Raw genomic sequence first — 12,050 nt, forward strand, 5'->3', positions numbered from 1 at the left:
AGAACATTTGGTGAATGCTGTTCAGGTGAAATATGTATGTTTATGACACTGTTCCCTCAAGACTCCAACAAACATTGAACATATACATCAAAACGACCTCTCTCGATGCTGCGATGGCAAGCTTTACTTTTGCTTGAAGAGAGCAATGGAAGTCCAGAACCTTGTGATGCTGCTGCTGCTGCTGCTGCGAAAGAGTAGTTAACAAGTCTCTTGTGCATCACAGAAGAGACGGTTGAGAGTACGATCAAGGCTCCGAGTGTACGGAGTATCAAACGAAGATAGAAGATAAACAGTTCTCTCATTTCCGCGAGAGCATAGCCATGCATCACCACCTAGGTATGTATATGTGACAACAAAAACCGACCTGAAAATGTAAAAAAAAAAAAAAGGTCTACCATAAATAAACATTGCTCCCAACATTCTGAACGCCAGAGTGTCACCCACACCCAAGACAAAGACCAAGGACCAAGCCCTGGTCAAGAGACAGTCGCCAACTCCCAGTCCAGCAAATGCAGCAACCAAATGATCCACGTAAACAAGAACTGAAAAAGAATAACCCGCGAGTTAAATAATTGAAAACATCACTGTGGATCAAATGGAGTAACGCCTTTCCCAATGCACTATCTATATGGAACATAAATATCCTCTCCTTCTAATGAAACAGGTAAACCAAACGCCCGCCAGATGCAGTCCCAAGATTATATACAGGAGGCAAAATGATCTTTTTGACATGGTAGCACGAAGACGACAGCAAACAACCAGAAGAGAGGCGCATGAGGGGGGTGATTAGAATAGCAGGGCAACTTGGTAAAACAGGGGGGGGGGGGGGGGGGGGGGGAAAGAGTATGTAAAATATAAAAGGAATTGATATCGCAAAATAACGCTAAAGATGTGAGCAACATTTGTTTTGCCCATGCAATTCACAGAACAGCATCACCCTTTCTAAGCTCATAATTTGGGGGTCCAGGATGACACGGAAACGATGTGGTTCGACAACAACGAAAAAAAAAGAAATAAAAGTACATATCAAAGTAATTTTCTAGCGACAATACCGCTATGGCCAGGAAAATTGCACTAAATGTGGTAAGTTTGGACAATGAAGCTTGCATTGTGTTCCAAAGGTTCTCCGACTCCAAGAAGCTGGGTGTATTGAAAAAAATTGGGAAGATATTCTCAAGGTGAAATTGAGATCAAGAAATTGAGCAACAACATAGTATCAAGGCCACTGGCGAGGCAGAGCTGTGAGTTTTGTAGAACAAAGCTTTCTCCATCCTGTCAAGGATCACTTAATGGCGCCATCGAGTTGTCCATTTTTTCTGGTTGACAAACAGTGTATTAACTTGGATGTCGGACAAGATTGGCGCTTGACGGCACAAAGAATTAACGAGCCCGTCTAAGTGGGGGGAGCACACTCGCACGATAACTGGGATCGGACGGGAGCCTCGAGTCTATGACCGGCGCCCGTTCCGAAACAGAAATCGGAGTGTAGCCAATACCCGCTGAAACTGGCGGAGGGTAATCGGCTTCGTTCTCAAAACCTGGGCCAGGGTACCTCGGATTCGCCCTTGGGTCATTATATACCGAGACCCCGGCAGAACCCTCGTACACATAGTCAGGGCTGCTCACAGGCGGCTGCGTGTGAGCGGCGAAGTTCCCGACTACTGGAGCATACGAAGCCGGAATGGATCCATATGTTGTCGCAGTGGAAAACACGACCGGATACGGTGGGCTATTTGACCCGTATTGGCCGTGCATGGTAGGAGGGTAGGTGTCGTATGACTGGGATGAGCCGGACGGATAGGCTGCTGTATGTCCGGCTTGCTGACGCCTTTCAAAAGGCGCAGAACTAGAGTACGGGAAGTCTACTAAAATGATTGTTAGAGTTTGATAATAAAAGGCGAACTGGGGTACCGTCAACTACCTGGAGGGCTGGCATTCAACGGATGTCCCCTCGCAGCCTCCTCCCGCTCTCTCTCCCTTTCCCTTTCCCTTTCCCTATCCCTTTCTCTATCTCTTTCCCTCTCCCTTTCTCTCTCTCTCTCTTTTTCCCTGTCAGCTTCCCATCGTGAGGAATCGACCTTTAGATCAGCAATCATTTCCTGTTCAAAAATAGCGAACGTCAGCTTTGATTATCTAGCAATGTCGCATTTTGGCGGACAAACGCGATTTCTTTAGGGGGAAATAACATACGGGTGTGAGGTTGCGATAGGCACGAATATAAAAACCTTGTCGACCCTATAAATAATAGGTCAGCAACGGGTCATGGTGATATAAGGGAGAAGTCGGACCTGGTGAGTTCCCGGTTTTACAAGAGCTTGATTGCCAAGGTAACGGCAAATATCAGACTGGATAACTTCGCGAGCAATGCCATTTTTTTCAATGAAGTACTCATTTTGTCGTTCAGGGGGTTCATCTATTCTTCCATGAATGCGAGACATGTTGGCCAACAGATTACGGCAAAATCTGTCTTAAAAACGAACAATACAATATTGCAGAACAAACGACGCTACCACAGATGATGGCAGAATGTTGTGAACCCTCTTGGGCTGAGGGTAGGCTGAGTAAAGTCCAAGTAGAGCAAGAATCCTCAGGCTGGAGACGAAAGATTTGCTGATGTTGGTGTTTGCTGAGTGCGTTTGTTGGGGGGGGGGGGGGTGTTTGTCTTTCTTAGGCAAGAGGCTGACTGATCCTGAGGTAAACTGGAGTGTTGAAGAGAAGAGTAGAAAGAGAATATAGCTTTAGAAAACTATTATGTTCCGCGGGATGGGATGATGGCCTTATCCTTTTTGAGCCTGGTAAATGGTCCTTAAATCCTGGATGGCAGTTGGATGAAGTGACGTTTTACTCCCGCAACGCAGATGTGACAATGACAGTCAAACAAACCTTTTTTTTTATTATTTAATTGTTATGTTTCCGTTTTGTTATCAATCACAAGCCCCTTCAAATGCGAAGAAAGCACTTCTTCAAATCAGGGTTCAGAAGTGATGTTGGGGAACCGAAGAAGCCGGGCAGCTGACAACAATCTGGACTTGGGATTAGGCACGTAGAAGTTTCCAAGGGTATATCATAAAATCCAAGGGCGAGAATCAGATGAATCTCGGAAGGGCAACGTTATGCAAGCAAGTGCCCGATTTTTTGGAAACTCTGGAGAGTAAGGTCGTTTTGACAACGAAGAGGAATACCAGGCGGCTTGCAAAGGGTCACAGCAGGCAGAGAGATTTAGGGGCAGAGACGGTGATTATTTAGGCTTGATGGACGAGTAACAGCAGCACAGGAGAAGCACAAGATATAAGGTATATAAGTAAGATATGTGTGAGAGTAGAATTAAAAGAACAGATGGCAACAATGGTCGGGCTTATTATTTGATGCGGTTTTGAAATGGGGGGCTCAACAGGCCTGATCATGGGAGATGGGAGATGGGAGGCCGAGCGAGTGTTGGGAGGGGCAATAATCGCCTCCTTTATTAACAGGGGTTTTGATACACGTGAGAAGGGAAGAAGAAGAGGAAGCAGTGCAAGAGGAAGAGGAGCAAGGATAAAAAGGAGGATGAGGAGAAGAAGAATGAAAAATGAAGAAGAAGAAGACGAGAAAGAGGAGGGAAAGGAGGGAATGCAGAGAGCTTATGAAGAAACCCAGAGAGACCAGGCTGCCCAGAGGAACGGGCGAGGCTGCGAGAGAGGGGCAACGGGGCACTCCGCTAGCCCAATCTCTATCTCTGCTGCTGTTGGTCGGTTCGTTGGTGCCACGATTTTAATTCTGATGCTGATGCTTTGAGTTCGGCTACCGCGCTGCTTAGCGACGCTCCGGCTGCCTTGTAGGTAGGTAGGCATTTCACTAATGGATGCAATAATGCCTGCCCAATTCCTGCCACTGCACACACACACACACACACACACACACAGCATTGGGCCTGTGTCAGATGGATCTTCCCAACGTACCAAGCACTCGCAGCGCCTCCATTCCAATCAGCTCTAGCTTTCCCTGCCACTCTCCGAGACTTACGGCCAAGGACGAGTGGTGAAAGCAAAGATGCTGCATCTCCAATCTCAATAATGAAAATGTGGAAATGCTGTCTGTATCCATCAGTCTTCCCTGTTCTTAACCTCGGGACAACTTCTTATATTCCTCGCCCATTATTGGATCGGGTACCCAGTTAACCCACATCGAATTTCCAAACGACAATGAAATGAATGGAAATCCAGCGCCTGAGCAAAAAATGAATCTGTGGAGCCTTCGCCCCTTTGTACCCAATCCATCTGATCCTATCAAACAGGTGTTAAACGTGCAGAAGAGGATGTGGGGCCGGGCTGGCTTTCCTTGTAGTTATTTGTTTACCGTGCTCGATGCTCTGCAGATATTGGTGCCATGGGGATGCTCGTTCAATATCAGTCACAGCAAGCAAGCAGTCATGTCTTTCCCCACTGTTCACGTACAACATTCTACAGGTTCTCAAACCATACAAATATCCCCAGACTCTACACTACCTGGTTAGGCGGACGAGAAAAATCCCGAAGTGGGATAATCATCATCGCAAACTAATCTTTCTTCTATCACATTCACACACGCTGCTCTCTCAAATTTTGGAGCCAGGCAGTCTTTCTGTAAAGAGCTTGATAACAATAATTCGCCTGAGCCCGGCTCCAGTCCAAACATAACTGTCCAAACCCAACCGCTCGCGCACCTCAACTCGAATTCGATGGACAATAAATCCGCCATTTAGAATCTTGGAAAACTGGCTTGGAGGCACCACCCCCTCCTCAAACCAGCCCTCTTTACTGCTGGTGAGTGCTAGTCAGTTCCAAACAGAAGGCGGCTAAAAATGGTGTCAGGTCAAACAGGGATTCCCAGAGTCTGCTGCAAAACTACCCATGTAGACTACTGATTGGTGGAAATGGCTTGTCATTGGGCAGACATGCTTTTTCCAAAGTTTGCTTGGGCAGACACCCTTGGGTCGAATCTCACGTTGAGTACCCCTATTGCGTCGAGGGCTGACTCGCTGAGGACGAAACGACGCCAAACCGGATTTCCTTTTGGCCAACCTTCTAGGACCTATCAGTCAGGTTGAGAGTTATCAAATTACCTTATGACACGGGAGGGGAAGAAAGAATAATAGATCAAGTAAACGGAAGGGGATCCAGGCCTCTATGTAAAGGTAGACAGACTATTGTATGTTTATCTATGAGATAACAAAATACCCGCCGTCACGGGTATTGATAAATGCACTCGCTACAGATGCGCTCCTCAAAATACACTATTCTAAATCAAACATAGCGTAAACACCGCTGTTGTACCCAATAACTAGCGTTCCAATGTAGTCGGTATGTGCCCAACCCCCTAACTGCCAACTCTGAGAGCAGCACCAAACCCCCAGAGGGGGATTTTGAATAATGAAGAAGGGTATCACTAAAAACAGAACATTTCAATTCTATCCTAATCTATGGGGAAAAAATACCTGAATTTTTCTATTCTCATGATTGTCATTTACTACTTTGTCAATCGGCTCAGTTAACTCCTTGACATAGTAAGGCCTTCACAATTCAATCTTAATACTTTTATCAAATAAAATAAAGGTGTTTTTTGACATCATCTTGCAATATTCAGGACTGAGTGATGAGGAAATGACAAAATAAAGAGTCAGTTCTTTCTTTATAACATTAAATATGAAGAGGTTGAGCATGAAAAACTGTTGAATAAAGATCTTGTGACATCTGCAGAGATGCCCACAATGATGTCCACTGAGTTGCCTGTAGCAGAATGCTTCAGCAGTCTAACAGCAGAGAATAATTCTTCAGAAAACACTAGTCACACTGGTGTTGAAATCTCTAAATTAACAGGTCATACATACCGTCACGATATACAAGTAAATAGCGGATTGACTATGTTAACATAGAATGCAGAGAGAGTATTTGAATTTATGATTGTTAACTTCAAAACTCAGTCGGCAGGGAATCAACATTACATTGTATGCTACCACTCAGAGCTGTTCTGTTCCCTTGTACTGTTGTCAACAAACTTGTGATACTTCACAGTCACTCCTGTCGCTGCTGAGCAGCATATGGTACCCGACAAAACCCATGTCCATAGCAAATGGACAAATCCCATCCGAATATGTCGTCTCTGTCTGGGCTGCTGGCCTTTCTGCACGGAAAGCCCTCTCCTTTCCCAGCTCTGATTGGTAGATAATGCATGCATGCCTCCTTTGCTCCATTTTCGTTTTCGATTCGCCTATATCGACTGGATTTCTCTGCATCCTATCCTATGAATATGTTGTCATCTCAACGATATAGATCGTCCTTTTGTCCGAGAACACCACAGAACTGCGTGAATAATCCAATTCACAGATAGCAACACGAGTTCTTTCTGAGAGGACCCAGTGTGTCTTACTACAAATCGTCTATTATTTCTGCACCACAGTCGAATGCCCATGCACTGCCCTTCACCTGGGGCCGGGTTCACCCATCGATCCCCGATCGAATAGGAACCATACATGTGTTCCCACTCTCGTAGGCCTTTCCCACTGCTCGTTTTTTGTTTCCTTTTCTAGAAACCTGCATTTTAATGTGGAGCTGCTGTCTCCGTTTCCCAAGATGTTTTCCATCAAGCTGATGTTTCCAAGCTAAACTCTTTTGAAAGTCAAATCCCCAACAAAAGGGGAATGGGCCGTGGACGAGGTAGTAAGCCAATGGCCAAAAAAACTGTCATCCAGTCATGTAGAAGCAGACCATGCAGCATTTTATGCTGTGCCCTCTACCCGACAGAGAATGTCACAATTTTAAAATTCGTCAGCGTGAGTTTGAAACATCAGCCCGCTAAAATCCGTCAGCTTTCTCTGCAGCACAACCTCCTTCTTCAACAGAGCCACCGCCCCACCGCCACTCCCCTCTGTCGCTTGAATTATACCCAGTATACGTCGGCCACACGTCAGCCTTCTGCCCTTACAGGCTTCTTCATCGAAACCACCCAATTCAATTGATCGTGCCTTCATTGGCCCCCAAAACAACTGTATAGGTCATAGGTTGCAGGCACTTGGTTTTCGTAAGCACATTCCGATAGTTTTTGGAAGGACAGATTTCGCATTTGATCCCCCCCGCCTTTGAATCGGGATGTCTCATTAGGGCCTTCAAGGGAGCGGGATTCAATGAAAATGTCTCGGTTCAGCATGACTTCCATGCTATCCACCAGGCGGGCTATATCTTTTCAAAACGATTTCACCGATCGCCCCTCTCCGCAATTCTACACTGCCATTGAAGTTCGAATTGAAATGGCTCGTATTAATGACCCAAAGAGACCATTCATATCATATCATGCATGTATAACGTAACATGAATATCCGCCACCAACGGTCCATCTGTCCTGCCTCTCACTCCCTCCAATCCACCAATAGATGCCGCTGTCTCCAAAACATCAAAACACTCCTGATTATGTGCCATGCCATCCGGCCTGTTCATAATCATTTCCTTTATCGAAAACTCAGGCCACTTGAACCGTCACGGTCCTTCGTGAAGTTGTTGTGCCGTGATTACCCAATAGGGCATGGTTAATTGCCAGGCGCAGATGGAGACGGCCACACGTCCAATCTCCAATTTTTGAAAAGGCGGCTTGAGCCGTGTCTGAGTCTCAAGCTTTGAGCGTCTTGCAGTCAGTGGTCGACATGAAAAGCGTATCAAGTTTTGCTCAGGATTAGGCGAGTGCCGCAGTAGATGTCTTTTCCAATAGTGAGGACTGAGCTGCAGAAGCATTGAACGCCTGGAGCATGGAAGATCTGGTGTGGACATAAATGTTTCATTGAAGTTTTGAGGATGCGTTTAACTGGCATTTTTTTCTTTGAATCTATCCTGCCCCATGTCGTCTCTTTTGCCTTTTCGGTATGAATTGCGTACGCATTAATCATATTCGATACCACGGAGAGAAGGATAGTTACCTTGGACACACGGCGAAGAAAAGCAAGTAATAAAATTGCTTGAAGAATCTGCAAAGATCACCAAGCCCTGTTAACCATCCTTGCCAACCATTCGTCATTTCATCCCTATACAACTGAGCAATAGATAAAAATAACGAGACAACACTCACCAAACGATCCGCCTTGCCTATATTGAGTGTTCAAACTGGAGCAGCACCAACTAGTACGCTGCCATTTTTGCCTTCTCCTTGGATCCCTCGTCTTTCAAAAACCACTCCTTGTTTTCCTACATGTCTTCCTTTCATGGTCGGTTGCTTTGCCGATCGAAGCTGATATATTTCATGCCAAAGATGAGCGAAGAGGCATATATCAGGTTTGCTAAACAAGATCGAGGTGGAGAGTGCTGCAACTGCATGTCCTTCCACACAGGGTCGAGCAATCTCTGCTGCTAATAGATATTTTAACTAATATCTTTCTCTTTCCCCTTGCTCTTATGCATCGTTGAATATTGGAACATTGCCGCCCAAGTAGGTTTGCACGCCAGGTGCGTCTTTATGATTGATGTTATTCCTTTCCTTTCCCCCCGCTGATGCTTCATACCGCTCACAGTGGAGGATTATGGGAAGAGGATAAGATGTGATTGATTGTTGGGTTTGACCTCATGATTTTAACCATAGCTCACTTGGTGGACTTATCAGGTAGTTAACTGGTACCCGGTCTCCTTTGAATTAACAATGGATTAACTGTCCTTTTTAGTTTCTTCCGTATGTGTATTAGGGATTTTCATTTAGGTAAACGAGGAGCCAGCCATCTACAGTCTCATGGAGTCACAGGGAGAGCGGACTGTTTTGGCTAGTCTACATCCACCAGCAGACGATGTTTTGATCCCGCTGCGGATCCAAATCGACTTTAGGCGCGAGAGCTACCTGGTATCTACTGAGTTAGTTGAATGTCCACAATTATCTGTAGCTTAAGGGGTGTTCCGTGGGGGATGAGGGGCAAAGAAACATGCCACTTTTCTAACCCCGCTTTTGTATGAGCTGCCTTAAAGGTATTAGGATCTTGAAGTTATCTGACTTTCCCTGATTAATTGAAAAGCAGAATATCGATTTTTTATTGGGATAAATCAGGCAAAGGCCATCTCAGGTGAAATACTGAAGGGATGTTTTGACATTAAACATGTTGACCGAGAAGTTAGGCATAACTATTGAATGACGGTCAATAAATATTTAACCGGCGCGGGAAAAAGTTCACCCTCACAAACTGCCACTTAGTCACGCCTCATCGCATCAACAGAAGCACGCACACTTCACACTTTTAACTACACATGGTAGCTCCTCTCACACAATTCAGAAGAGATTTCCCAGAAGTAAAATAGAGGCTATAAAACATCACGAAGGCAATATCTGTCCCTCATGATGCCTACCCCTCCCATCACCCCGCCCAGCAACCCCATCTGCATCCTCCACCCACCATCGCACCCACGATGTCCCTACCCTCCCATTTCACCCGGCGCCACCTGACCCTTCTTCGCTCCAACTCCCCACGCACTCCGCTCCGCGTAGTCGCCCACATTGACCTGGACGCCTTCTACGCGCAATGCGAAATGGTCCGCCTTAACACGCCGCTCACCCAACCACTGGCCGTCCAGCAATGGGAATCCCTCATCGCAGTCAACTATCCCGCGCGCGCGTTCAACATCACACGCATGCTGACGGCGGCAGAGGCGCGCAAGCGCTGTCCGCAGCTCATCACGCAGCACGTCGCGACGTTTCGGGAAGGGGAGGGTGAACAGTGGAAATATAGGGATGATGCGGCGGAGTGCATAGCAACAGATAAGGTATCGTTGGAACCGTATCGGATGGAAAGTAGGAAGATTCTGGAGGTTATCAAGACGGTTCTGACGGAGCGGGCGGAGGAGGTCATAAGGGATGTAGGTGTTGAGGGTGCTGCCAAGGGGCCGGGAATGGAGCAGCTGGTGAGGGTTGAGAAGGCAGGGATCGATGAAGTTTTTGTTGATTTGTCGGCGTTGGTGTATGAGACGTTGTTGGAGTGGTATCCCATGCTGCGGGAGGGGGAGGTGGAGCTCGATGTGAATGAGAGGTTACCTGGTCTTCCGACTACGGTGTTGGAATGGGGTAAAGAGGATATGTTGGTTGATTTGGATGTTGGTGAGGCGGAGGAAGATGACCCTGACTGGGATGATATGTGTATGCTTGTGGGAGCGGATATCGTCCGCTCTGTGCGTGCGGCCATCTGGGAGAGGTTGAAATATACCTGCTCAGCTGCGATTGCGAGAAATAAGATGATGGCAAAATTGGGAAGCTCGTGCAATAAACCGAACAAGCAGACTATTGTGCGCAATAGAGCTATTCAGCACTTTCTGAGTGGATTTCGGTTTACGCAGATTAGGATGCTGGGGGGGAAGCTGGGGAAACAGGTGTCCGCTACCTTTGGCACGGAGGAGGTTGGCGATCTCTTAAGAATCCCCATCGAGCAATTGAAGTTAAAACTAGGTGATGATACGGGCACATGGCTATATGAGATTATCAGAGGTTATGAGTATAGTGAGGTTAGTATGCGGACGAAAATTAAGTCCATGCTCTCAACCAAGTCATTTCGGCCAGGTATCAAGTCATCGGGACAGGCAGAGAAGTGGCTACGAATTTTTGTCGCGGATATTTATGGCAGGCTGTTGGAAGAAGGGGTTTTGGAAAATAAACGTCGTCCCAAGGTTGTCACTATACACCATCGGACCAAGGGGCAGACGAGGTCTCGTCAGATTCCGATTCCGCCGGGGAGACCGATGAGCGATACGATGTTGTTTGATCTTGCTAAGACGCTGCTGGCCCAGGTTGTGAATGAGGGCAATATTTGGCCGTGTGCGAATTTGTCCCTAAACGTCAGCGGATTTGAAGATGGGCTTACGGGCAATCGAAGCTTGGATTCCTTTTTTGGTCGCGGGGATGGCGGCGCGAAAACGGCAGCTGCTGCCATACAGCAACAAGAGCAGAGTGGTGGTAGTGTCCAACGGGGATTCATGCATGGCTCTGAACCACATAAGAGGAGAAAAGTGTCGGATAATGATCGTGATGAAGATGATCACGTCAACGATGACCTTAGCACCCGATCCTCTGACCGTGCAAATGAAGACGAAGAAGAATCTCTCTTCCTCCAAGAACCTGACCTTCATCATCCTTCGCATCTTACATCTACAACAGCAGCTACACCTCCACTGAACGGAAACGCCATCGTCACACAACACAACGACTGGACCACTGTTGATTTACAGGAATTATCTTTCCCCTGCACCCGTTGCGGCAAGACGATAATGGAATACGACAAAATCGAGCATGAAGACTGGCATTTCGCCAAGGATTTAGATGAGCAGGACAGACTGCACCATTCGACAACTATTCCCCCCACCTTACGGCAGAGAGGTAATTTGAGGAGCAGAGGTCGCGGTCGCGGTCGCGGGAAGACCGATAAGCGACAAAGTCGACTCGCGTTTTGAAGGCTTTATCACTCTTTATATTTTCTGTTTTAACAATTTTATCCTATTTATTGGGAGGTTGGACTTGGTTGTTTTACTTTTTATTTTCATCAGCTGCTTTACTTGGGAAAACTGCGTGGAGCTACATCCAGCAAACTTTTGGCTCTTTGGGCGGTTTGCTTGTCTGTCAATAACGGTTTTCTGGGGTAAGGGAGCCGGAATGGACAACTATGGTTTGACGTTACCGGGGATAAATCCCTTTTTTTGTTTCTTTCTTATTTTTCTTTTTTTTTTCTTATTTTTTTTTACTTTTATTTTTTTGGTGTCATCTCGTTTGAATAGCAGTGATGAGATTGTTTGCTCCGTAGATTCACACCATTCATTCTGCAAATACGTTGAATTGATAAATTTCTACCAATGTTTTCTTGAACACTCGACCGTGACATTAACTCTCTTGCACACCCCCACACGCAACCATGGATCTACTCACGGCAGCTATCCACGTAGTTAATATATTACATCTTCCCCATTAAATCGACTTGCACGGGAGATACTCGATTAACAAATAGTAGATTTCCAAATAAAGGTTTTTGCTTCCCTCTCCCGTGTGATTTATATTTGTGGTATTAATTAAGTAAAAGCCTCTTAACATTTTTC

The 12,050-nt window shown here is 46.2% G+C and overlaps 2 protein-coding genes across 2 annotated transcripts; one reads left to right on the plus strand and one right to left on the minus strand.

Moving 5' to 3' along the window:
* Positions 1-1,380: 1,380 nt before the first annotated feature.
* On the minus strand, positions 1,381-2,438 carry PADG_07379 (uncharacterized protein; the record flags this gene model as incomplete). Its single annotated transcript, XM_010764402.1, has 4 exons — positions 1,381-1,865; positions 1,922-2,099; positions 2,191-2,235; positions 2,289-2,438. The coding sequence occupies 4 exons, from the start codon at positions 2,436-2,438 to the stop codon at positions 1,381-1,383; spliced, it is 858 nt and encodes a 285-aa protein (XP_010762704.1).
* Positions 2,439-9,386: 6,948 nt separating this feature from the next.
* Positions 9,387-11,414, plus strand: PADG_07381 (DNA-directed DNA polymerase eta; the record flags this gene model as incomplete). The annotated part of the gene is made up of 1 exon (XM_010764529.1): positions 9,387-11,414. The coding sequence occupies one exon, from the start codon at positions 9,387-9,389 to the stop codon at positions 11,412-11,414; it is 2,028 nt and encodes a 675-aa protein (XP_010762831.1).
* Between the last annotated feature and the right edge of the window lie 636 nt (positions 11,415-12,050).

Source organism: Paracoccidioides brasiliensis, assembly GCF_000150735.1.
Source record: "Paracoccidioides brasiliensis Pb18 unplaced genomic scaffold supercont2.11, whole genome shotgun sequence".
NCBI classification, from domain to species: Eukaryota; Fungi; Ascomycota; class Eurotiomycetes; order Onygenales; family Ajellomycetaceae; genus Paracoccidioides; species Paracoccidioides brasiliensis.